Source organism: Hyperolius riggenbachi, chromosome 1 (assembly GCF_040937935.1).
Source record: "Hyperolius riggenbachi isolate aHypRig1 chromosome 1, aHypRig1.pri, whole genome shotgun sequence".
Classification (NCBI taxonomy): Eukaryota; Metazoa; Chordata; class Amphibia; order Anura; family Hyperoliidae; genus Hyperolius; species Hyperolius riggenbachi.
In genome coordinates, this window is record NC_090646.1 from 488,340,171 (window position 1) to 488,367,456 (window position 27,286).

A 27,286-nucleotide genomic window follows, 5' to 3' on the forward strand; every position below is an offset into this window, starting at 1 on the left:
TGGGGTGTTGAATTTAATTGCATTGCGTTATAATGTACACATAACACAACCAAAAACATTTGCGGTGGGATGCAATGTAATGCACGCAAATAAGCAATTGACCAATGTGCACAGTGGCGTAGCTAAGGAGCTGTGGGCCCCGATGCAAGTTTTACAATGGGGACCCCCAAGCACTCTATACATAACAATTGATACAGCTCACCAAAACTAGCCAATGGCAGCTACAGTGTCAGAAGTGCTAGCAGGGGATGGGGAACAGTTTGTTAATGATTACCTCTATTTAAAGTATCTATGGAAGTGATTATTATGAGCACAGGACCAATAGAGAGCTAATACTGTAGTTGAGGGAGGGCCCTTCGGGGCCCCGATGCAGTCTCAACTTCTGCAACCCCTATTGCTACTCCCCTAAATGTGCACCTTCGTTGACTAGCATTGTGCAGGTCTCCATGAGTGCTCTGCACTGTATGTTTTGCGTTGTAACAACAGAATCTGTTGCATCACAGCACAGCTGATAAGGTGTGAACTGCGCTAAACCGTGTCCGTTACAGCGCAAACATGTAAAGGTACCCTTCGCTTTCATTGCAAATTGCTATTAAAATAAATAAGTGCTGCATAAGTATTTTTGGAATTTCGTAGTATTAAAAATGTGTTTTATTTTGCAGTCAAAGTTTCCGTTGCAGACTTTTGCTCGCGTTACATCTATAACATATTTACAGTATGGACTATTCAAAGCCCAAAACTGCAAAATGAGTTAGCTGCACAGAGCAGGAATCTTGGCTACTTATTTTCGACACATGGATTGTTCCAGAGATTAGCTACAGGCTGTATTATTCCCATCTGACAATCTATGTTAGGAATGGAGATGAACGATCAAGGAGACAAATAATTTCTCCTTGCAATCAAATTTCATGTAAATGATATGCAGCGTGATGATATTGGACCAGTCAGACTTCTTGTCAATTTTTATTGGTCCAAGTTCAAGCTGTATAACATTTACATGACGTTTGAATGCAATGGGAAATTATTTATCATGGATTATTACTAGTTAGGAACACTTTGGAATTGTGAACAAGCTAAAATGAGCTGAAATGTGGGCATTGCTTTTGACTCAAGGTTAGCTTTAGGCCTGTAGTGCCATATTTTCTCTTTGTGCTTCTTTTTTTATTTTGAGGACCATGTATTGCACATGTCAAATTAGCTCGTCATAATACAATAAAACAGATCAATAGTTTGCATAGCAACAAGATTGGTCAATATTTCTGCATCCACAGAATTATGCCAAATGTAAAAATGTGTGCTTAGCCACCATGAAAAAAGAAAGTTAATGCAAACCACCTCCTTAGATATTCTTCTAAAATAATAAAAAAATGTAGTGCAAGTAACACACAAAAAATAAAAATACTATACATTTTTCTTGCAGATAATAGTAAATATTGGTTAATTAGTAATGCACTGTGTTTTTTGCATTTCACACCCATACTTTTTGTAATAAATATGTTAAAATTACTTGGCTATCAAGCTAATGTAGTGCCATTTTTTGCTGACACAGTGAAATTTTAGCTGTCCAGACATCACCCCCATACCATTATCACACAATGAGGGAGTAAAGGGGAGATGTGAAGAGCCACAAACCAGTCGTTCCTAATCAGCACAGATCACCTGACCCAGCCATTCTCCTCCCTGTGTTGGTAAGGGAATAACTATTTGTGGCCAGCACTGCAGCTACAGCAAAGAGTCATAATGATAGGAATCTACATCAGCTGCAATGCTGGCCACACAGAGCTAATCTGTCAGCAGCATACAAAGTAGCTGGAGAACAGGAGTGGCTCTCTAGCTGGGAACATCCACTCTGCTTCCAGCTCCACTCTTTCTGGAGGGATCAAAGGGTCAATGACTAATGGGTCACATGACTACCACATGACTACTATTTCCAAGAGGAATTTATCAATAATGGCTTCCTTAAATATAAAAATAATGGTGCTCTTTTAAAGTGGGCATCTTCACAGTATATAGATACAACCGTTCACAGATGGTCCCCCAAGGTTGATTATTTCAAACTTATTATCAGCACAAGTGTGTTTACACCAATGATACATATGAAGGAATGGAATGTAGCCATGATCACCATAGTGATGACTTCCACCAGCTCTGGATCATTGGGAACCTGCTAAGTCATGACCATGAGTATGGGTGGGGAAACAGGGTCTATGGGATGTTGGCCACTCCTAGTTACTTGTGGATCCTGCCTAGGTACCACTTTAGATTCAAACCAACATTAGTCAGAGGCCAGTATCTGGAATTGTCAGTGAAAGTTTAAAAACTAAATTCCACCATTGTGTAGGATCATGAAGGCTGTCCAAAGATTGCTCTGGCTATATATATGAATCATCAGGAAGATACAGCCCGACACCTAGGCCACTTCCTCAGAGGTCTTTAGATTAAAAGGGGAATGCTAGTTGCTGTACCAATGCATACATTTTGTCTCTCTTGTTTGTGGTTCTATATGTGACTTGAAGCCACCTATTAATACAGTAACGAGAAGATGGCTTAAACTGTGTCCCCACAGATGTAAGCATTGGGAGATCAGTATAATTATTATTGTCTTTTATTGCTGTTAATGATGAATCTGTGCTGGTTCATATGCTCATGTAGAGTTTGTCCAGTTTCTTCCATCTAAATTCCTTTGGGGCATATTGCACACATCAGATTTACCAGATTTGTGGAATCACAGAAAAAGTATTTGGTATTCCTGTTGTGTACCTGGTATTGGTATCCTGTCGGCAGGGCTGTGGAGTCGGAGTCGGGGCAATTTTGGGTGCCTAGAGTCGGAGTCGGGAAACAATGCACCGACTCCGACTCCTAATGAATTTAAACTGTAATTAAAATAGAAAATATGATAAAATGTTCTATTTCTCAGATAATAGTCATCATAAATAATTTATACATACAGTAATAGCTGTGCTTAGTCCACAAAAATGAAATAAACCAATCAAAATTAGTTACTTGTGCTGCTTCAATAAAGCAGTCCCCGTATTTTTAAAGTCAGATATACACATCTGATTGTGACTGTATATATGATGTGTACACAGGAATCTCTTATATATACTAAATAACATCTATGCTGTAAGAATAAAGCCTGATGTGTAGCCGTGTCACTAATAGAGATGGTCAATGAGATGGAAATAATTCTGCGCTGATTCTGATTTATGCAAATGTATGCACTCTCTTTGCTCATGAAATCAAATAATTTGATATGTTGTTAAAATTTGGTTTGGTGACTACGAATTAAATGGTACCTGGGAAGGATGAAAAGAAAAGTTTTATACATACCTGGGGCTTCTTCCAGCCCCCTTCAGGCTAATCAGTCCCTCGCTGTCCTCCTCCACCACCTGGATCTTCTGCTATGAGTCCTGGTAATTCAGCCAGTCACTGCAGTCCGGCCACGTGCCGCTTCCACAGCCAGGAACGTTCTGCACCTGCGCAATAGTGCTGCGCAGGTGTAGTACGCTCCTGGCGGCGGAGTGTGTGCATGCGCACTACGCCACACTGGCTCAAGTACCTGGACTCATAGCAGAAGATCCAGGTGGCGGAGGAGGACAGCGAGGGACTGATTAGCCTGAAGGGGGCTGGAGGAAGCCCCAGGTATGTATAAAACTTTAACTTCATCTGTCTCAGGTTTACTTTGTTACACAGTAGTACTATACTCTACATATGCACTCCCCACAGAGCTGCAGGGAATCCGCTGAGAATGTTGTGCACATTGAACACAGAGGTGTTGTCTATCACCCATAAACCTGGTTCAGATTGTGCATGAAGAATGTGTAATAGAGGAAGAATCTCCTTATTCCCCTGCAGAATACCTGCACATCATTCTTACATGTACCCACAGTTACATTGCCTAGGGCCTGATAGATGTTCTTTGTTCCGGTCTGTACCTTTTACAAGTACTCTTACCAAGGACTAGTTTTAGTCTATGACTTAAGGGAATAAATATGGCAATATTATCCATATCCTTCTCACTTCAGTTATCTTTTAAAATTCCTAAGCGTTGGCAGTTAAGAGACGAATTTCATGTTACATACTTTCAATCAACAAGATTGTAATATGCAAATTAGAAGAGTCGAGGAGTCGGTGGAATCCTAAACTGAGGAGTCGGAGTCGGTGGATTTTTGTACCGACTCCACAGCCCTGCCTGTTGGTAAAGTAGATCTGTCTGCATGCCTCAGGCGTTTTCTGAGGGGGGATGGCACATTCTGTTCTGGCCTTTTCAACAAACTCCTGACAATAATCTGTTTAAGATTGGGTGGCTGTCAGTATGCCAAGAGGGGAGGTTCAGGGAATATCTCTCTCTGTCTGTGATCTTTGCATAAAATGGGAAGAAGTTCTTTTGAAAACTTTCTTAACATTTCCAGGTGTGGGTTGTAGGTGAGAACCAGTATGACATGGCCCTCTTTACTGATGGCTAACATGGTACAATACTCTACTGCTACTACCTTCTCATATAGTAATGTTATGTAACTAAGCAATGCACAATGAGAACCCCAGGAACAGAAAAGCATCTCTCGGAGAAAACTGGATCCATAGCATCTATTCAGTAAGGAGTCCTTGGGCTAAACTCCCTAACACTGCTATTGCCTGCTGCAGCAACTTGATTACTTCTCCCATCCCTCTGAGCTGGTTGGGTTGTCTACCATCCAGCAGACGTGTTGTGACATAAGACAGCATTTTCTTGTTAATTCATATGTACAGTATTGTTTTTCAAGGAAATGTGTATACAAAAGTTTAAGTATGGCAAATTACAGATATAACTGTTTTAATAGAAATAACATGACTAACACCCCTGGCATAGAGGCGAGTTAAATTTGACCTTACTGTATTCAGAAATATCCATTGCTAGTGGCTGAGTTTGTGGTAATTAAGGCTTGAAAACATCACAATTTCTATGTATTTCTGATATCAACTAGTTCTGAGACATAATATGAAAGGATTACTCTACCATTGCAGTACTGAAATGATAGGTTGGATGAATCACCCACTGACTTTTCAGGGAGATTCCACTAGAGCTTCTCTTCAGTGACTGGATTAATCCAGAAAGGTCACCTACAGGTAAGGAACAAACACCATGTTCTAGGGACCCTTTTCATAAAAGCCTTCTTCCAATAGATTTTAAAATGTGAGAGGAACCTGAAGTACCCTGAAGTACCTGAAGTACTCACCCAAACACTGTCTATAGTAAAGAATTGGTACTTTAAATGACCAATATATTTACTATCGGCATCTTCTGTGCACCCAGCTCTTGCAGTGGTGCTATACATACTGTACAGGCAGCCAGTGGAAGTCGAGTAGTGACATATGGCTGATGGTAACAAAAAGTGACAGATAGTGAGTGATTAACAGTGACAGCTAGGAGTTAAAGAGCAGCGACAGGTAATGGGTGATGAGCAGTGACAGCTTGTGTGTGATGAACATTGACAGAAAACAAGTGACAAGTGACAACTGGTGGGTGACAATGAAGTAACTGGTAGTGCATGACCAGGGACAGCTACAGATTGATGGGCAGTGAGAGCTTGAGACTGATATAAGAAGTGTGTGACAGCTTTTACATTTCCTTGGTGATAGTGGGGGGATCAGCAGGACTCCCTAATGGTAGTGGGTCGATTGTCAGGACTTCCTGGTGGTCAGCAGGCTAAAAGCTGTGAAATGTATTCAGCAAGGTGTGCTACTCTCTCCTCCTCCTATACACACATGCAGGGGGGCGGGCCCTCTTCCCCAAACCAGCCTGTCATAGTCTCTCACTACAGATGCAGGCCTGCTAACCTATGCCTAAAAACAGCCCTGCCTTTTAATTTGTCTTTGTTCCTCCCCCCTGTAACCACAAAGCACCTCTAAAGAAAGCAATGATTTGGCATTTTCTTTGAAACTATTGCCCTCAAGTGTGATTATTTTGCATGACCATATGCAGTATTGTGTACTGCACGACTTCCATGATTTCTGGATATCTAGGTGTTGCCAAATTTTGAATATTAAAGGAACATTATCAAACCAAGTGTTCTAAATGACAATGTGCAAATAATGTCTAAGTAGCTGTGTAAACATTTTCCTACTTTTCATGTTAAATATCAGAGGCAAAAGCTTTAATTCATTATGTGTAGGATTTAGCTCTATTGGGACAAGTCATTCTCAAAAGGGGTGTCTGCTTCAATACACAGCCAGTGTTGTTTTTTGCATATCAGCGACAGAGTATTTTTCTCGGAAAGCAAAAAAAAAAAAAAAGCATAAAATGCTGTCGTGTCACAGACAATTACAAATGTTTATAGCAAGTTACATTTCCTCTGCTTTCTTCAGACAATTCAGGCAGAGACACAGGACATGGGACTTTCTCTCACACACACATGATTAAGAGATGCACTGTGAGGGAATTCCCCCTCCCCTCATGGCTTATTCTGCCCTCAGATTAAAGCAGACTTGCTGTCAGTTCAAAGTGAAAGGAATTTGTTACAGTAAACAAAAGAGATAAGCAAATAAAATGTATACATCATTATTTACCAGCACTTCAGGAATTATCTCAATCCCCGGTTAAAAAACATGTTAATCGATAGTGTTCCTTTAAATAGAAACAAAGAATGTATCAAGTTTCTGACCAAATAATATGGTTTTCCTCAGTGACTGCTATTGATGACCTTCGAACACATGGTTTGTCTTCAACGCTGGTTTTGCCTTCTTAAAGCACACCTGAAGTGAGATAGATATGGAAGCTAACATATTTATTTCCAATTAAACAATGCAGATTGCCTGGCTATAATGCTAATGCCCTGCCTCTAATAAATTAAGCCACAGACCCTGAGCAAGCATGCAGAGCAGATGTTTCTGACTGAAGTCTGACTGCATTTGCCACGTGCTTGTTCCAGGTGGGTGATTCAGACACTACTGATACCAGAAAGATCAGCAGGACTGCCAGGAAACTGGTATTGTTTAAAAGGAAATAAATATGGCAGCATCTCACTTAATGTGTCCTTTAAAAACTCACTTATCCTCTCACAATAACTTCATCAAATGTTACCTTGCCATACACATCTCTGATGGTAAAGCTATACGGGAGGCTCACAGATAACAATATTTAAAGTAAAGAGGTAAGAATTACACTTACCTCTCAAAGACAAATGTAAGTCAAATGTATTGATTTGGATTTATGTTGGCACAATGTATTATGTTGGCGCAATGCTGTAACAATGCATTTCGTGAGTCTGACCCACTTTATCTGGTATTGTACCAGTTTGGCTATAGCCTCACATCGGTATAAATTCCTTACCATTCCTCTCACGGTCCCATTGTTCTAGCGCTGTCACCTCAGTCCGATCTTCTGCCACAGGAGGCTTCTGAAGTCTTTGGGAGCCCGAGTGCTCCTGAAGACGGGCGGCTCCATATTGGACATGCATGAGAGCGCGCTCGCACAGGCACAGTAGAATGCTGCCCATCTGAAGCCTCCCACAGCGACACAGAGCAGTATTTGACCTATCAGTCGAATATTGCAAATGGGGGTGACCGCGCTGGAAGGAGGGGACCATGAGAGGAACGGGAAGGCTCTCTAAAAGGCTCTCTAAAACCCAGAGTTTTCCCTCTCCATAGGTGAATATCTGCTCTTTGTTGTTCTTTTATCATTTCAGTTGACATTCATTTTAAAATGACAAAGAACATTTTAAGGCAACCATTACTAAAAGTGTGTTATAGCAAACCTGTGAGGTAAAAAAAAGGAAAATGTTAGGCAAGTATCCAGAGACAATCCTTACCCACACCAACGATGCTTGCCGCGCTTCCATACATGTACAAACATAGTACAAGCCTGCGCAGTAGCATGGAGCCACTCGTGCACGACTTTTTCCTCCATGCAGGAGCAGCTCCCTGCTACTGCATATGCACAGGCCATTCTTGCTACTGCGCTGTGCGGCCGGGAGAACATACGCGTCAAGCCCTGGTTGTTTGGAGGGTCCTCCTAGCGCTGGTTTGAGGAGGATGGGGGAAACTTTTGGACAACCCTGAGAATTCCCACTACTGAGGTAAGTATTCAATTTTATTATGTACTAGTGACCTAAGCCCGTTTAAAAACGGGCTCTAGGTCTGTCACCAAAGCGCGCGCACACCCGCCCGCCACGTGCGCACACACACGTCCCACCCTGCGTCCTGTCCCAACGGCTGTCAGTGCTTGACATGCGCAGTAGCGCAAAAACACTGACACAGGGACGGATGCAGGGACACTTGTAATTTATATATATAGATTTATTTTCATTTTGCCTTCAGGTATCCTTTTTAGGTGTCAAAACTCTAGATATTGTTATGGGTTGCCATGATTTATTGATCTGGCTGCCAGTGCCATGTTGCCTCCTTGTGTTTTAGAACAGTATTGACAGTACAGTACTTTTACTTTTTTAGACAAGCATATTCATATCTCCCAACTTTTTGAGATGAGAAAGAGGGACACTTAAGCCACACCCCTGATCACGCCTCTGGCACAACCCTAGTCACGCATACCATAAAGATTTCATAACAAAAATATGTTGTTTTATAATTCAAACCACACTGGTCCTTTCTATCCTGGCTAATTTTCCATCATATTAACATATTAAAATTAATAATATATCAATTTAAAGGATGGGAATAAAGTTTAGAGTCAATCAAACACATTTTTTTAGTAGATAAATATATATATATACATAGAAAGAGGGACAAAGTCCCGAAAGAGGGACAAATGAGGAGGAAAGAGGGAAAGGGCTCCCAAAGAGGGACTGTCCCTCCGAAAGAGGGACAGTTGGGAGCTATGCATATTTAGGTACACAATGTACTTTCCTTGTTGACTTCTGGATGCTCGGTGGTTTGTGCAGCCCCTACTGTTTACCTTCCTGCAGCAGTCAGTCCCCCTCCCTGCCCCGGGCTCCTCCCCCTCTGTAAAGTCCCTTCTTGTTACTTTCACTTTCCCTTGCAGGCTGAAACGTCTGTATCATCCGGGCAGATAGACAGTAGAGAAGCTCTCGTCTCCGATCTCTGCAGCTATGGCAGATTTCCAGATCCCACCAGCAGCTACAGAGAAGGTAAGAAGGGCAGATGGGCTGCTAGAGCCATAACTAGTGCAGTCTCCCCGCGTGTGTCCTATTAGATGAGTTCTTTGTGATCCATCTACAGAGGCCATTTTAATACATAAATATACTTCAGAAATCTTTCCTGCCCAAAACACTAATGATCAGAACAAAATGTGTACCAGAGCCGCAAAATATAAAGTATTCCATTACATCCTGGTGAAAAAGTTCATATGTGTGTAATGAATTACTGTACATAAAGTTGATTACTTTTTATAGCTACAGAGCGTGACATTGGAAATAACTTTATTAATCTGCACACTGAATGACAGACAAAGCAGATTATGAATTGAGCAATGTAATTCGGGTGAGGCCTGTACTTTCACTTTGGGTGACAAGTTCCCTCACAGTGCAATGCACAAATGCACACTCATCCAGCTTTCTCACTGGTGTAAAAGGTCTCAGTGCATGAATCCAAAGCTATTCATCCTCCTGAGCTCTCTCACAGGTGTAATACACGACGTGTGTTGGTGCATAAAGCAAAGGAAATTCAGAAATATGAGCTGAAATTTAACTTGACGAGTAACTCCATAGAAAGATTTGCATGGATTAAATGACAATACACTCTGAGGATTGAGTTTCGTTACAGACATCTGGTGCAAGGATAGTGCTTACTGTTATTTAGAGTGTAGGATGACCAGCAACTACACAAAAATCACACATGATAGGTATTGGATCATTTGAAGGCCATACATACACTGTATATGAGTTTTCCCTGCCAATACGGTCGCTTTCAGGTTGTCAGGTGAAGTGATGATTGGGCATGTTGGAAATATTGTGTGGTCTGGGGGAGATTCAGTGGGAGATCTTTGGCTTTTTGCAGCTCTAGGAGTCATTTTCTGCCCACAATGTCCTTCCGCACAAGTAGCGGCAACCCTCGCAAAGCTGGGCAGTCAGAGGCTACTGCGCATGCCTTGCCCTGAGCTGTGTGCACACTGACCCGCACTACCATCTCCGGGAGCGTTCTGCGCATGCGCAGTAGAGATCTTCCCATATTGCACATTCGTGAATGTTGCCGGCAACGGCAGCATGACAAGGGTGCATGCTGCTCAGGGCCGCACAGGCACAGTAGCCTCTGACTGGCCACGACCGGCCAGCCTTGTGGGGATCGCCACTGCTTGCTTGAGGGACGTGGAAAGACAGACTCTAAGGGGCTGCAAGAAGCCCCAGGTAAGTATATATACACACACACACACACACACACGCTACGTTCACAGTGGGACATTGCGGAGCTGCATTATAAAGTTTAGCGCAGCTTACCGCACTGCAGTGATAAGCCTATGGGACATTCACAGTCCGACGTGAGCGTCACAGTAGCGTTATGGTAAGGCACTGCTGCAGTGCGTTACCTCTAAACGCACACATTACCAGGTAAAGGAAAGCATACTTTTCATTGCCTGTATGGTTTACTGTACCAACTTTTTTTTTTTGCGTGTCAACTTTAACGTTGCATCAAAACACAACGTCCCACTGTAAACCTAAGGTCCATACACGTCCAATTTTGATTGGGCAATTTTACCTCTTATGTTGTATGAGAGCTTACCTACACAATCTGTTTATAGTATTCAAAAAAACGTTTGGCACTCATACTACAGGGAGGTGGTAAAATTGGCCAGTGATTGTCCAATCAAAATTTGTGTGTATGCACTCTTAAGGGAATACAGAGGTGACAAATGGGGGGAAACAGATGCCGTACCTAGGTGTTTGCATAGTTGCAGGCAGTTACCTAGGTGTCTGTTCTATCCTGTGAGGCAGTGTCTTCATATAAATCGCTCTGGTACTGGCTGCGAATTAAGTCGGTGACCTTTGAACCAAATTTTTTTTTGTGCCGCGCATGTGCAGTGTTTCTGTTCTTCTGCTCTGTCCATGCTTCCTGCTGTCTCGCCAGAGTCATTCTTTGGTTTTGCAAAGCAGAAGTTTGCCTTCTTAAAACAGAAGATATTTGCAATAATTCAGGTTGGCGTGAGCATATGATGTCTCCCACGATGCATCACTGCTGAATATGCAAATCATCTTATGTTGTCCCTGAAAGCTAAACACACCTCCAGAACTGCTGGAATGCAATGATGTGCTAACTTGTTAGTTGTATAGGGCCACAATAATCCAACATACAGACTGTTTTTGGCTGGTTAGTCCTCATCAGTTCATGGCATGGTTTAGGAAACACCCAGACTGCACAGCAAGCTCATGGTGAACCAGAACTCCTAGGAGGATGTAAGGGGCTAAAAGAGACTGAAAAGCCCTCTTACTAAAATGCTACGTGAAGCAGAAGTTTGCCTTCTTTAAAACAGAAGGTATTTGCCATTATTCAGGTTGGAGTGTGTATATAAGGTGTCCCACAGTGCATGTAACTACTGTGGGCTTGGTGGTGTACTAATTCAATTTTCGTCTCCCTGACTAACTTAAAGGATTGACAGAGTGGCCTACGCCAGCACTGTGCACATATTGCATCACTGGGCCACACAGTCCATAACTCTATGTGATAAAATAAACCAAAACGTCTTCTCTTGGCTGTCATGAACACCTAGAAATAGTGTGATCTTAAACATGCATCCTGAATGATGTACATAGGCATTAATGTATATTCATATTTATTTATTTTACAGGTCAAAGTATTCCAGAATCAGTTTAATAAGGAGGTAAGTAAATGTGACATTTAGAGCTTTGGTTTAGTGGGAATTCCGTAATCATGCTAATAACCAGAAAGATTTGTGCTCATTCAGATGTTCGTAAATGACAGGTTTTTGTAACAAAAATGGAGAATGCATGCAGGCAATGCAAGAAGCCACTAAAATAGGAATGATTCACAAGCAGGATTACATAGTCATTCAAGGCTCTTTCACATTATACACATTTGTAAACATTTTAAAAACCGCACACAGTTTTAAAAGCAGTCTTTAATAATAATAGCATTCACACTTGTGTACACACGTGTGGAGATTGTCACCCACACGGATTGGAACATACCGTAAACCCTCATGTGACAATTCAGGGTCAATTATCACCAGGGCTGTGGAGTGGGTACAAAAATCATCCGACTCCAACTTCGACTCCTCAGTTTATAAAACCTCCGACTCCCACTCTAGGTACCCAAAATGGCTCCGACTCCTTGACTTGGCTGTGGATTTGGTACAAAAATCATCCAACTCCTCAGTTTATGAAACCTCCAACTCTGACTCCAGGTACCCAAAATTGCTCCGACTCCAACTCTGACTCCACAGCCCTGACTGTCACTGACACATCACAAGGCTATAGGTCAATGGCTTCTATTGTAGCTTTGCACTGAATAGAAAAGTATAGCACTTGCAGTTTAATTGGTATTCAATAGATTTCTGCCTAAAGGCCCATACACACGTCGGATTTTTCTGAACGACGGGCCGTTTGAACGTCCCGTCGTTCGCACGTCACATCCGACGTGTGTACAGACTATCGTTCGCGTGATAAGACTGGTTTCCTGAAACCAGTCTTATCACGCGAACGATAGTCTGTACACACGTCGGATTTGACGTCTGAACGACGGGACGTTCAAACGACCCGTCGTTCAGAAAAATCCGACGTGTGTATGGGCTTTTAATCTATTGAAACTGATTTTGCTGTGTTGGGTAGGTAGAAAAAAACTGTTTTTTTTTTTAATTTTAATTTTTTTTAAAGCAGTACTTATTAATAGCTAACGCTACATTCGCAGTGGTGCATTGCGGTGTGGTGTAATGACCGCATTGTAACGTGGCTTTCCACACTACAATTTGCTACCTATGCGATGGGTGGGTTGCGGTATAACAGTGTGTGGCATCACAACACAATGCATGCAGTGCGTTACCGCAAACTTTGCATGTTAACAGTGACAGGGAAGCATAGTTTTTATTGACTATGCTTCACTGTATGCAACACAACTCGTGGATAACGTTCAGCTCGACTTTCCCATTCTTTTGCATTCCTTCTGTGCCTGCTTTGAAACTAGCCTGTTGGCAGGTGCATCACTGCAGAATGTTTGTTTACTCTGTGTTCTGAAACCAGTAGAAATAATACTTGGTCTCCCAGAATGCTGTGGGTGGAAAATTCATCATAATTAACAGCCTAGGCTCAACATTACTGGGAGGGCAGGGTTACATATCAATATATAGACACAGGAAGTATTTCTGATGCTGAAACCAGGGCATTAACATAAAAGTGGGTATCCTGAATAATTTAACCACTTACATTCTACTATATCTCACTACGTTGCCTATTTAAATGGAACCAGAGGTGGGGATTAAAATAAAAAAAAAGCAATGCTACCTGATCCGGGGGGCTGGGTGGATCAGGTAGCCGCCATCTCCGCTGCTCCTGTAGCCTGCAGTGGGTTACTTTCATTTTTGTGACCTCTGGGGTCACGACGTTGGAACGAGAGCTGCTCAGTGTGCAGGGAGGCGGGGCAGAGGCCAGGGAGAGAGCTGGGGAAGCCTACATGAACGCTCCCAGAGGGCGTTTTGAACAGGTAATACCTCTCCTCCTTTCCCGTCGAGATTAGCAACAATAGTAATCACCAATTTTTGGGGGTGATGGGGGGGGGGGGGGGGGCTGCCGGGGTAGAGAGTGGGGTGGGGGAAGACTTGCCTCTGTGTCCTATTTGCCCCCCTTCCCTGCCGCAGTACCTCAAGTACACTTAAAGTGAACCAGAGGCGAAGCACCCTCCTGTATTTTACCATATATATCAGTGGGAACATTAGAGAAAACACCTACCCTGCTCTGTTTTATCCTTCACTGCTCAGCCTGCTTGTTTATCAGCCCTGATACAATCCCCAACTGAGCATTCAGTCTGGCTTTGCTCAGGAATCATTTTAGCTGAGTCTGTCTTCTCTGATGTCTTTTCAAGCCCAAGCCTGCCCCCTTCTGGCTCTGCTATAATGATTCCTGTGCAAAGCCAGACTGAATGCTCGCTCGGTCAGGGATTGCATCAGGGCTGATAACAGGCAGGCTGAGCAGTGAAGAATGTAACAGAGAGCAGGGTAGGTGTTTTCTCTAATGTTCCCACTGATATATATGGTAAAATACATGAGGGTGCTTTGTCACTAACTCACTTTAAATATATACATTTGCCTGTGGATCTTGCCAATACTGTAATTTTGTTCCTAACATTACAAAACTGTAATGCAAATAATTCTCTTATCTGCTGACTCTTTCAAATTAATGATTTGGTCAGCTGACTAGAGAGTGCGTTTAAAACTTCTGCTACTGGTACCTTCAAAGACGGTTTTCCAAATAGTATGATTTGAAGATATTATTTCTTTTGAATGCCAAGTTCAATGAAACCTCATAGGATTCTCTTCTTAATGACTATACATACTGCATATCACCTCTGTTACAATTTGCTATTTTTTAAAAACAAGCTGTAATTTGTTATAAAAGATATTCAATCCTCAGCATAATAAGATACCGTATATCACTGCAGATAAGCCAACTTTTTGACACCCAAATTTTGAGTGTAAAGTGGGTGGGTCAGCTTATCCATTGTTGATATACTAACAGTGTGTCCCCCTGTGCAGAGTTGGTGCTTGCCGTAAAATGCATATCTACCTGTCCTTGCTCCAGCTTGCATCCAGGCGACTATCCGGCTACTTCTGAACTGGCCACTAGAGCTCCAGGCACACTGTGGTCTCAGGACAGTGAGCATGAAGCTCTAGTGGCCAATTCAGGAGCTGCAGGGAGAATGCGGAAGCCAGAGCAAGGAGAGGTAGACATTCTTATATTAGCTTGCTCTGCATCCACCACCACTCTTCAATTTGTGCTCTGAATGGGGGGCTGTTGAGGTTGACTAATCTGAGGGTCACGGCTTTTGGTTTATTTTCTAGGACAAAAGTAATTAGTAAAACTATTAGTAAAAATGTTTTCTTTTTATGTTGTTCCTAGGCTAATGAACTGATATCTGTGGGAATTCCCCAGAAGATTTCTGAGCTGGACAAGCTTCTCTGTGTAAGTTGTGTGCAAACTGTATCTAATATGTGTATACCTAACTAATGTATGTCCGTTCTATAGAGGTCTGGAAGTATATGATCGTTTTGGTTACAATAAGATGGTATGTGGCTAAGCTGAGTGAGTAATGATTATATTGGGCTAAGATTAAGTGGCGTAACTATAGCGACTGTGGGGGCCTGCTCCTACCCTTCTGTAGAGTAGCGCAGTGGAGCAGTTTAATATTTACCTGTTTCAGTGCTGCTTTGGGTCTCCTCTGGTCTTTCTGACAGCCACATGCGCTATGCTGCATGCCTCAGGCTCCTAAAGGCATGTCACATGATCGGGAAAAGGGGGTATGCAGCATAGAGCGTTTGGCTGCCAGGAAGATAAAGAGCAGACACTGTCACCGTTGTGCTCCTCTGGATGGGAAGGCAGTGCGCTGTTCTTTTACTGCTTGCAATGATGCTTATTTGAAGCTCTCAATGGCCATATAATATGGCTAGCAGGGATTAGCTCCGGATGAATTCCGAATGAGTTGAAGGAGGAAGCGTGGTAGTCACGTGACCGCAAATTGGAACACAACGTGGGATGCATTAAAGGCAGCCGATGGGTATCCATTCGGAATTCATCCGTAGCTCATTCATGATGGCTAGCAGGGCCGCATTTGGCCTGGGTGCCTTGTGTTTGTGAACTGTGATCTACAGTCAGACGGGATAGATCTTCAGAATCTCATCTTATTGGTGTTTTCATTTGAATGTTTTGTTTCTTTAGTCTCCAGAACTGAATGTTTCTGATTTGACTACACTGCGAGCTGAGCTAGATATACCAATACCAGACCCAGAGAAAGAAAAAGAGAAGGCAAAGGAAAAAGAGGTAAGGCAAGGGATTCACTATATACTTCATTAATAGCAGACTGAAAAATGCACTCCATCCCCTGATACAGTAGTAGGATTGTACACAAATGTTTCTTTACCATTTAGTTACATAGCAGTTCGATCAGATTCAGAAGAAATCTTTCTATTTTACTAGTAGATTAGACATTGGATTATTTATCTGCTTGGAATGCTGCTTTGGCGTATGATCTCTACTTTACACTGATAATGGTAACACTTTCCTGCTAAGTTGTTTTTGAGAAATGCTTTGTTTCTTGGCTGGGGATCAGTCCTCTCATAGTTACTATCATAAAACTGAGCATTCCTGATCATCCGCCTGGCTGCACGTGTCTTGCAGCAAGACCGTGGCCAGCAGTGCTCTATGCATGCGCATATGACATCATGCGCAAAACGCTCACGGTTGTGTGCTGTAGGACGTGCGCAGCCAGGCCAGTGCAGGTGCAGTGATGCCCGACCCAGACCACTGGAAGAGGGTGACTGGAGGGCATTCAGAGGCAGTGGATGGGGCAGAATGGAGAACGGGGGTAGCGGTGAGCATCAGGACAGCTCACCATACATGCCTGCAACCCCCCCGTTTCTCATATTCATTTGAGCTCTGGTATCCTTTAAGGCGTGTAGGTTATTAGCCTTCAGTACCCGATCCTGGTGGTGCGGCTGACAGCTATAGCTTCCAGGCACACAAATGTTCTGTGGAGGTTCCCTCCCTCAGCCTTTGAAATTAAACTTTCACCGCAGAGCAGCAATGCTCTAGTATGTTCCAGATCTAGACAACATTCCTTGTTCTGCCACCGAAGGAGGCTTCTGATGGGACACCAGCAACTCCACATAGTCTTCGCTTCACCTTGGCCATCATGTTCAGGGTTCCTGTGAGGCCTTCAGGGCTTCCATAGTGGCTTGGGGCATCAAAGTCCCTAACAAATTTCAGACCAATAGTCAGTTTCATACTTTGTTACCTAGGTCCCATCACAAGGAGGTAGCGAGCTTGGAACCCTATTTTTATATTAATATTTGTTATTATTAGCTTACAGAAAATCAAAGTAGAATAAATCAAGTGTATGTTACTGCTATATAAGCAAATTTTAATAAATTATTTTGCTTTAAAAATTTAGAAGAAAGAGAAAGATGAGAAAAAGAAAGATGACGACGAAGAGAAAGGTGAAAACTTTAACCATTTTATTATTATAGTTTGATCATTTTCTATAATATGCAAAAGGTCTTGTGTAAATGACATTATCCTTCGCTAATTGCACAATTATTCTGCCACTTGAGAGTAAAAACGTTTTCCTGTCAGTAAATGGCTGCCAAAAGCAGGAAAGAGATAAAAAGGGTCAGTAGTTCATAGATTTGACCTCTGGTATTCTTCAATGAAGGTGTAATAGATTAGAGACAATGAGACAGTAAAAACTAGATAGAAGTATAAAATAAAACCGTGGGATATACAAAAAAAAGGTATTTTTTTGGGAGAAAGAGGAAAGATACAATTGTTTATCTCACCAGTTTATATTCAACTCGGATGTCCTTTAACCTTCCATATATATCACTCATAGTGGGGATTCTGCATCGATTTACCGCCCCTATGAGAACTATATCCCACTAATAATGGTTGATTGTTCATGTGTGGCATTGTACGAGAACCTGGAGGATAGTTACAACCCACTCTGTATAATCTATTTGGAGTTGTGGGGGATCAACAAAGACCCCTCTATTGCCATCTCACGGACGTGTAACACACTAACACATATACTCAGATTTTAACCACTTTACCCCCACGCGTACGGATTTCTCCGCCCCTTTTTTCCCTCCTAAAAAAACCAGGGACGGAGAAATCCGTACCTTCCGCGCTACCGCCGCTGTCCGCGCTACCGCCGCTCGTGCATGCCGCCGCCCGCTCGCCCGGAGATCAATGAACGGGAAAATCCATTCCCGTTCGTTGATCTAAGCCCCCGCAATGATCTGCTGCTTCTTTCAGAAACAGCGAGATCATTGCGAGTCTCCTAGCCTCCTACTGCTTCCTGTAAGCGTCCTTCCGGACGCTTACAGGTCGCATGTAAACAAACACTCTGTGGCCATCTTGTGGCCAAATAGTAAACTACACCCTAAAAGCATTTTACATATACAAACATTACATTTACACAATAAATTAACTCATTACCTCCCACACTCCCCAATTTTTTTTTTTTTTTTTGTAATTAAAAAAAAAAAAAAAAAACAAATAGTTACCTTAGGGACTGAACTTTTTAAATATTTATGTCAAGAGGGTATAACACTGTTACTTTATAAACTGCGGGCTTGTAATTAGGGATGGATGCAAAACTGAAAAAAATGCACCTTTATTTCCAAATAAAATATTGTCGCCAAACATTGTGATAGGGACATAATTTAAATGGTTTTATAACCGGGACAAATGGGTTAATACATTTCATGGGTTTTAATTACAGTAGCATGCTTTATTTAAAAACTATAATGGCCGAAAACTGAAAAATAATAATTTTTTCCCACATTTTTTCCTATTTCCCCATTAAAACACATTTAGAATAAAATAATTCTTGGCATAATGTCCCACCTAAAGAAAGCCTAATTGGTGGCGAAAAAAACAAGATATAGTTCATTTCATTGGGATAAGTAATAATAAAGTTATAGACGAATGAATGGAAGGAGCGCTAAAAGGAGAAAATTGCTCTGGTGGTCAGGGGGTAAAACCCCTCAGTGGTGAAGTGGTTAAACTAATAAAATGTATACACATTTTTTACTGTACTTTTTAGGGCATTGTCCAGTTGGACCATATCAGGATTTGGAAGGAACACAAGAGCTTTTGAAATGTTAAATGATCGTATATGTTACAGTATTAATGGTAGAGTCCACAAATCTCACACACTTGACCACAGGGTGACTGCGGTTAGAAAGTTGGAAAAAGTGGGTGGAGCCACCAACCGCCAAAAAAGATTTACCTGTTCATTTTCAATGGGGACAGTTTCATTTCTGCCATTCTAACACTTCTCCGGGGCTGAAGATCGTTGGAAATAGTATTGGGCAAACCTGGCCTGAATTTTTGCATTGGGTTTGCTAATTCTGTGGGAGGTAATCCTCTTGTGGGTCGCCATACTAATGATTGCTGAAATGTTTGTGAACTACTTGGAAGACTGTAATCATGTGTGCACACCCACAGCAAGGGATTTTTCCAATTTGTTTAATAGGTTTAGGTGAAGGGTGGTGCCACATAATAGCATGCAGTTTTTAACAGTGATGCTCAAATCCGAACTTTGGGTGAATCCGGATAGTTGCTATCTGGATTTCACCCAGATACCTGGGCGGGGGAGGGGGTCAAGCTTACCTGTCTGACGTCTTCTTCGTCTGTCCCTCGGCCCCTCCCACGATGCGGTCCAAGCGATGGTCACGTGATTACAAACACTTCCTCCTTCCGGGTTGAAGGAGGAAGTGTTTGTACTCACGTGACGCGCGTGGAACGCATCGTAGGAGGCACCAAGGGATGGACGAAGAAGACGTCAGAGAGGTAAGATTGACTCCCCCGCCCACCCCGCACAGGTTTACTGGGTGATATCTGGATAGCAACTATCCGATTCACCCAAAGTTCGGATTTGAGCATCACTGGTTTTTAAGCAATCAAGGACAGGTTTGTAGGATCACTTTTCTTCACTAGTGATCTCCAGGTTGGGATAACTTCAATTAATCAAGACCACTGTGTGGTGGAAATCATTCTGGTGTGATGTCCTCTGTAAAGGCCTAAAAAGTGATTATCAAGTTATACATTTATCTACAGGTCCACCTTGTGGCCCCATTGATTCCAATGAGAAAATCACAAGTTTACAAAGAAAAGCCAAGCAAGAGATCCGAGAGCTGAAGGAAAATCTGAACACAGTGAGTAAAGACCTACGAAGGATAGAGGAGCAGGGAATGTATGAAAGATGACTGGAAGCTGTGGTTTGGTGGATGGGAGAATGTGTAGCTAAAAATGAGAAAGGGAAAGTGATGAGCGCAGCACTTGGAGACGGTGTATTTCTTGTCCTTCTCAGGTTTCCCTTTGGCTGCAGCTTCAGATTCCTCAGATTGAGGACGGGAATAACTTTGGAGTTGCAATTCAGGTGAGTCATGTGACCCTGCTGCTGCTGCACCATGTAGAGACCTTGTACATTTTGTGATGACTACACTAGCCTCTTCCATCCTACAGGAGAAAGTGTTTGAACTGATGACAAGTCTTAAGACCAGGCTAGACACCATTCAGACACAGATATCAAAGTGAGTGTCGTATTTCTCCACAGGGTTTCCTTCTCTGCATGATCCAATCTTACCACTCTGAATGATTTTATCACTTAGGTATCTCTCTGATCGAGGTGATGCAGTTGCCAAAGCCGCAAAAAGTCCCCATGTGGTAAGAATATTGTTAGCAGTATTGTACTGTGTTAGCTATCAGTTAAGGTAGAATTTTTTTTTAAGATGATCCAATTTATGCGATGCCCCACCGTTCGCACTGCAGCACACAAAATGTCATACGGCAGAGTGCACCGACAGGGTCATATGCATAGCGCCGCCCCCACTTATTGATGTAATTTCTGCTGGGATTCTCCGTCGTATTCCTGTCATTCCGCGCATGCACACCACACCGCCACTGCCAACATGTTTAAAATTCCTGTGTTGCCTATTGACTCACATTGCTACCATTGTGTTGCTGTGAAGTCCAACGGTAAGGCGCTGTTGACTTTGTGGCAGCTTGGCGGCAGATCAGGCACTTCTGGCATAACGCGAAGCCGTGTGCTGGGCCCCATTGCCATTGCATTACCCTGTGGTAAAAAAGTCTTGCCCAAGGTCTCCTCACTGAACAGGTGCTGGCTTGCTAAACAGAGGCAGAGCCTTTAACCAGTACACTATCCAGCCACTGGACGAGGTCAGCAATGGCAGCTTTCAGGATGCCTACTACTTACAGCTTCCATACACCATTCAATTATTACTACATCAGGTAATTCAGCTGTAAGTAGTGGGCTCTTCCGGAACAATATCTTCCTGACATCAGTTGTTTACATAGCTGACTACTGTGCTCTCCAGTTACCTGATCACGTTCCAGTAAACTTCTGAGGGAATGTAGACCCAAATGTCATTACTGCTAGATTTGTACTGCTCAGTGTAGTACAGTGCTATGTGGCCAACAATTGTGTGCCACTCCCCCCCAGCATAGGAAGGAGCCGCATTTCCATAGTAGTGCCATAGTATTGATAGATTTCATTCAATTCAGTATTTCTATTGAATTGACAATTGGTCTATTATAAACGTAATAGCGTAAGGTAGGCTTTAGATTTATGCTGACCACACAATAAGGGGCCTTTCATACTGGCGCAGCCTAACGCTAGGACAATGAAAGTGTATGGGGTAGTTCACATGGCGTGCGATGCTCTGCGCCGTGCGGCCCCTGCGGTGAACCAGAAATCACGCAAGTCTATGGCAACGCATGTTTTTTAAAATGACCGCCGCAAGTTTTACATGTTGTGTATTTTAGAAATGCTTCTGCTCACATAATCGATTCAGCCACAGGAATTGAGCGCCACTTCCTGCTTGGCTTGCTGCCAGACTGGGATTAACCTGTACTAACGCAGTAATCCCTTAAAGACCTGCTTTTGTACAGTGCAGACCCTAGAACACACCGCTACCGCCAATATGCAGTGTGAAACTGGCCATACATCTAGCGATAATGAGCAGATTCAAGCAAGAGTCAAACCTCTCTCTCTAACCGAATCTGATTAAAGAGAGATCTGTGGCTGCCCATACACCACAGGCCTAATCCCAATCAATATCAGCATGAAATCTCTCGGTAATTGGCCGAGCCTGCCACATCCGCTGCCTCGATGCCATTGCTCTAATGTATGTGTCTTTTGAATCCAATGGTCTTCTATAGCTGCAGACACACTGCCGGCGTGGTGTGACGTCACACATGCGCCGGCAGCGAAAATGGGGCTAACAGAAGAGCATTGTATTCAGAAGACGGACGGACACCGCGACACGGGACAAGTAATGTATAAATGCACACATTACATACACATTTATACAGTGCAGGAGGTTGAGACGTGTTCGTCGCTCGTCCCAATATCTACTTATACAACTTGTTTAAAAACATGAGGCGTGCAGGAGGATTAAAGATAGAAAAGTATTGCTATGATGTGATGTGAATTGCTGCACACTTATTTGTATTGGCAACAGCCTCCACTTATTCACTTTCCGTTGGGGTACATATTGTTTATGCGATTGATGGCTCTCCCTGCTGCTGCTAAACTCGTTAAATACTATTCCCAGGCACCTGGTACTGTTTACAAAGAAATAAATATGGCAGCATTCATATCCGTCTCACTTCAGGTGCACTTTAATGAAGACACACTAAGTTTTTTCCAATTGGGCACTTTGCTTTTTTTTATGTTTACTTTCATGTATCTTTCCTAGGGGGATTACCGTGCTCTAGTTCATCAGCTGGATGAATCACAATACTGTGAGCTCAAAATTGCAATTCTGGAAATAAGGAACTCCTATGTAAGTAGAAAAGGGGAGGGGTTTCATTTCTCACTGACAGACTCTGTACCAATCTACTAATATCAGTTTATTCTTCTACGAGTAACATCAGCGCTTATAAAAAAAATAATTAGCATACTATCACTGAGTGAAGGGTGACACCATAGGAAAGACATCTAAGAATGAATGGGAAGTCTGCAGTGATATAAAAGCAACATGGAGTGCTGCAGGCCTAGCTCTGTATTCTGCTGCTAGTTACATTTTAAATGGGATTCTCCTGGGAGGTTGAGCTGCAGGCATTTTGGATTGGATGAGGAATATTTTCTTCCGAAGTTGAAAATTTGCTAACATCAGTTTTTGTGGCAAAAACAATAGCCTGGACACTAGCACCATTCAGACATGGTTTAATAGTGAGCCATGTCTATAAAAACTCACAATTGTTTATTGTTAAAAGGCAAGAGTGTATGAATGCAGAGCTAAGCTAATAGTGCCAGCGTTCTCTGCACCAGGCCAGCCCTCACGGTCTGCCTGCGCTTCCACCACATCCTCAATAAGTGCACAATTTCTGCCTGTTGCATCTCTCCCTTCCCCATGCTCTCACTCTGCTCCCAGCACCCCTTATTCTGCGGCCTGCAACTTTTCACGGCTTCCTACCATCCCTAATTCTACTGCTTCATTTACCCCTCATTCAATCTGCTGCACTCCTCACTCTGCTCCCTACCACACCTCATTCTGGCACCTTTTGTCTGCTCCCCACCACCACTCACTCTACTGCTTCCTGCAACCTCTTACTGCTGCACCCCTCACTCTGCTCCCCACAGCCCCACACTCTGCTCTCAGCACCATTCACTCTGCTGCACCCCTCTCTACTCACCATATCTCATTCTGCTGTACCCTTCACTCTACTCCCCACCACTCCATCATCCTTCACTCTGGTGCACCCTACACTCTGCTCCCCACCACCCCTCACTTTGGTGCACCCTTCACTCTGCTCCCCAGAACCCCTCATTCTTCAGCATCCCTTACTCTACTGCGCCCCACCCTGCTAGCACCCCTCACTTTGCTCCCCATAACCTCTCACTCTGCTCCCCACCATCCTTCACTTTGCTGCACCCCCATTCCGCTCCTCACCATCCCTCACACTGCTGCACTCCTCACTCTACTCCCCATCACGCCAAACTCTGCCGCACCCCTCACTACTCTGGTCCCTGCAATCTCTTACTCCCAGCACCCCTCACTCTGCTCCCCGCAAACCCTTGCTGCTGCACCCCTCACTCTAGTACTTCCCACCATCCCTCACTTTGCTGCACCCCACCATCCATCCCTCATCCTACTGCACCTCTCACTACTCCCCATCACTCCATACTCTGCTGTAACCCTCAACCTGCTCCCCACCACCCTCTCTCTGCTCCTCAGCACTCCTCATTCTGCTGCACCCCTCACACTGCTCCTTATGATTAGGAATGAAAGGGACACTCCCATAAATTCCCAAGCATAAGAAGGCAGAGTCCTCCTTTAATCTGCAAACGTAATTAGGCATAACCCCCAATCTGCAGACATAATTGGGCAGAGTCTGGAAGGGATTTGATGTGTAATATGGTGACCAAGATTGTTTTTATGCTGCTTCCACAGGCCAGCTGTCGCCATCTCCAGTCATGTGATATTACTGATTGGTACCGATCTAGTGATACCCAGTGGGGGCAACTTCAATAGATTTCTGCTGGGATCTGATCTAATATTGGATGGTACAAGGTGTAAACCATGGAAATGATCAGTATTCGAGAGATTATTTCCCCAATCTTCTAGTGTATGGCCAGCTTTAGCCTTCCATGGTGTCCAGATAGGTCCCGAAGGCAAAAATTGATTACTTTTAGATAACTTGATTATTGGGTCTCAGAACCTACTAAGGACATAGCCAATCAATTTAGGAACTGGATTATCCTCCTACATACTTTACTTGTCTAAGGATGTAAATCGCCTTGTTTCCAGCACTAAAGTGGACCTGAACTCAGAACTTCCTCTCTGCTCTGACAGATAAGCAACAGCATAACCTTTCAAGAAAAATATTTTTTCTTGTTAGTTTACAGAACTCCTGCAATAAATCTGCAGTGTATCTACTTCCTGGTCTCATGGAAGTGGAGAAAGGGTTAACATCCGGTGTTTACATACTAGCTGTGTCTGCCAATTTCTGTGCTGACACAGCTGAGAGCTCAAATTACACTTGTAATTACTTACAGATAAGGGGGAATTATACAGGCTCTTCTCTCTAAAAACACACAGGATGCACTACTGTTTTCCTTCTGCCCTGTGCAAGAGTTCAGGTCCACTTTAATGGAGGGTGGAGCTGACTGAGCTCCTCACCATAGCTACACCCCCTAATGACTGGCAGTCAATGGAGAATATGGCAGTCACTAGGGATGTCTGGCTGTGGCAGAAATATAATTTGCTCTCCTCCCCATGGCATTAAATGCATCACTGCCAGAGTCCCGGATATTCTCAGGCAGGAGGGGTATAGAGGAGACTGCAACTAGCAGGGCTGCGGTCCTCACATTTTTGGCACAGCTGAAATTAACTGATGGAACTGGTTAAGGAAAGGTGTGGTTCCTCAAGTAGAATACATTTCTCAGGCTCCGTCCATCCTAAACACTGGTATGGATATGGCCCTTGAGGACTGGAGTCAAATACCTGTGGCTTACACTGTGATTAAATTGATTTATAGATAGCATTTTATTTTTCAATCACATACATAGAACCTGAATTAAAGCTCTTACTGAAACCTGAAGTGTGAGGAATAGGAAAGTTGCCATTGCTAGCTGCACTTTAATATTGAGGTTTTTTTTTATTTATTTACTAACAAATGACTATAAAAATTATTTTGCCTCCTTAGGCCACTTTATACGATATAGTGGAAAAGAATTACAACAAGATCAGAAGACCACGTGGAGACACTAAACGTCTTGTTTACTAAGCAAAGCTCTCTGACTGCACTTCTTACTGGCTTATGTCACAGCAGCCATATTCTCGGTGATAGCTCACATCTCTGGATAGGGTGTATAATCACACTCTCTCTGCTGTAATAGTCCCATTCCCAGCTATGGCTGCAATGAAGCACTTGAAATAAAATGTATTTGTTTTGGAAATGTTTGTATTTTATTATTTGTTGCCGGTATTGAATAGTGTCCCAGTAATTACATTTTTAGAATGTAGACATGCTTCTTTATTTATAACTTTGCTAAATAAAGGAAGGATGAATCAATAACTATATACATATAAATATATACATACAAAGCAGTTCCTGGTAATAAGAAAGAAGAAGAAAATGAAGGCTCTTGCTTTACAGCTTACTCCTGCTGTCACAGACTGCCATTAGCTGCTGCAGACAACTTTGCTATTTCTACATTCAGCTCTTGATTGGTCCAGTCAGCTCTGATGTCATCCAGGTGATTATCAAAGTCGATTAATCTTTGACAAGCTTTAGCCTGTAGAAGTTGTCTTGTAATACGCTGGGTTTCCTCCCAATGACCCCACATTATCCTGCAGGCAAATTAGGAAATCTGGTGAATTAGGGAAGTGGGTATTAATGTTTTACGGTACTTTCCCACCATACCCATTACGCAGCCTAAAAAAAAAAAATAGGATCACAGTGACGAAAAAATGGTCACGGTTGAGGTGCAAGCACAAGTCTATGGATTGTATGAGCACAGTGCCCAGTACCCATAACTACCATCACTAGTTGCAACACATACATTATGTGTTGCAACTAGTGATGGTAGTTATGGGTATGTTGCTACTCGTAATCAATATTAAATTAGATTGTGCTGCCTGCGGCGGAGTGGGGGGGTATCTTACCTATGCTGCTGCCTATTGCCGATGCGGTCTAGTTACCTCCACTACTTCTTCAAACCCGTAAGTAGTGGAGTTACGTGGACTGCATCCACTATAGGTAAGTTAACTTCCCCTCTGCCGCAGGCAGCACGATCTGATTTAAAGTTCGACTGCAAGTAGCTACGTATTTGTAACTACCATCACTAGTTGCAACGCAACATATACAGTCCAAAGACCCATGCTTGCACCTCAGCCATGTCAGATATGGCATGTGCGAGTAGATGGGCTAACTGAGTGTACTGTTTAAATGAGGGGATGGGATCAGTTCAGAATCTTAGTCCATTTCAGCAGCACTAAGGGAACGTTCACACTTAAAATTGCAGGAGTGATTTTCCCGCGATTAGCACGGAAAAAAAAAATCACTGGACACTGCGGCGGTTTTGGAGCGATCGCAATTAGCGTGCTATGCACGCTAATCACGATCGCGGAGTGCTCGTCGCCGGCAAACCACTGCATGCAGCGCGGTTACGGTTATCGCTAACCGCAGCCGTGGTAGTGAGAACACTGCCACTCGCTACATTGTGTAGCGGTTCTTGCAGAACAGCTATTTGCCGTGAGCGAGAATCGTGCGATTCCCGCTCAGGTGTGAACAGGCCCTTACACTGCGCATACAGGTGGAGAAGCCCCTGCAGAATTTATTTATTATGTAAAGTTCCTGTGTTCTACCTAAAAATGCCCTGTTTGCTTAGTTGCCCAGAAGGCAAAGTAAACAGAATAAAAGGTCCACTTTAAAGAGAACCCGGGGTGGGTTCTAAGAATCCAATTAGCACACAGAGGCTGGATCTGCATAAAATGCCCAGCCTCTGTTGCTATACTGTCTCCCCCCTGCGCTCTGCTGTCCCCTATAAATCAAACACCTTGCTAGCGACACGCAGCAGGCTGTTTACCTCTGAAGTGACACCCTCGCCGCTCCCCCACCTCCTCCATAGCACCGCTCCCCGC

At 43.2% G+C, this 27,286-nt stretch overlaps 2 protein-coding genes across 3 annotated transcripts in view; one reads left to right on the top strand and one right to left on the bottom strand.

Annotated features, from left to right (window-relative positions):
* Nucleotides 1–8,966: 8,966 nt before the first annotated feature.
* Nucleotides 8,967–25,599, top strand: PSME1 (proteasome activator subunit 1). The gene is made up of 11 exons (XM_068242480.1): nucleotides 8,967–9,083; nucleotides 11,735–11,767; nucleotides 15,015–15,077; nucleotides 15,831–15,932; nucleotides 17,062–17,107; nucleotides 19,731–19,828; nucleotides 19,984–20,052; nucleotides 20,139–20,206; nucleotides 20,285–20,339; nucleotides 22,394–22,480; nucleotides 25,347–25,599. Exons 1-11 carry the CDS (start codon nucleotides 9,045–9,047, stop codon nucleotides 25,425–25,427), a joined length of 741 nt encoding a protein of 246 aa, XP_068098581.1. The 5' UTR covers nucleotides 8,967–9,044; the 3' UTR covers nucleotides 25,428–25,599.
* Nucleotides 25,587–27,286, bottom strand: part of EMC9 (ER membrane protein complex subunit 9) — a 32,294-nt gene continuing 30,594 nt past the window's right edge. For both annotated transcript variants that reach the window (XM_068242490.1, XM_068242499.1), the window contains exon 6: nucleotides 25,587–25,993. In XM_068242490.1, coding sequence (XP_068098591.1) covers nucleotides 25,813–25,993 — 181 coding nt within the window. In that variant the 3' untranslated portion in view covers nucleotides 25,587–25,812. The remainder of the gene's footprint in view (nucleotides 25,994–27,286) is intronic.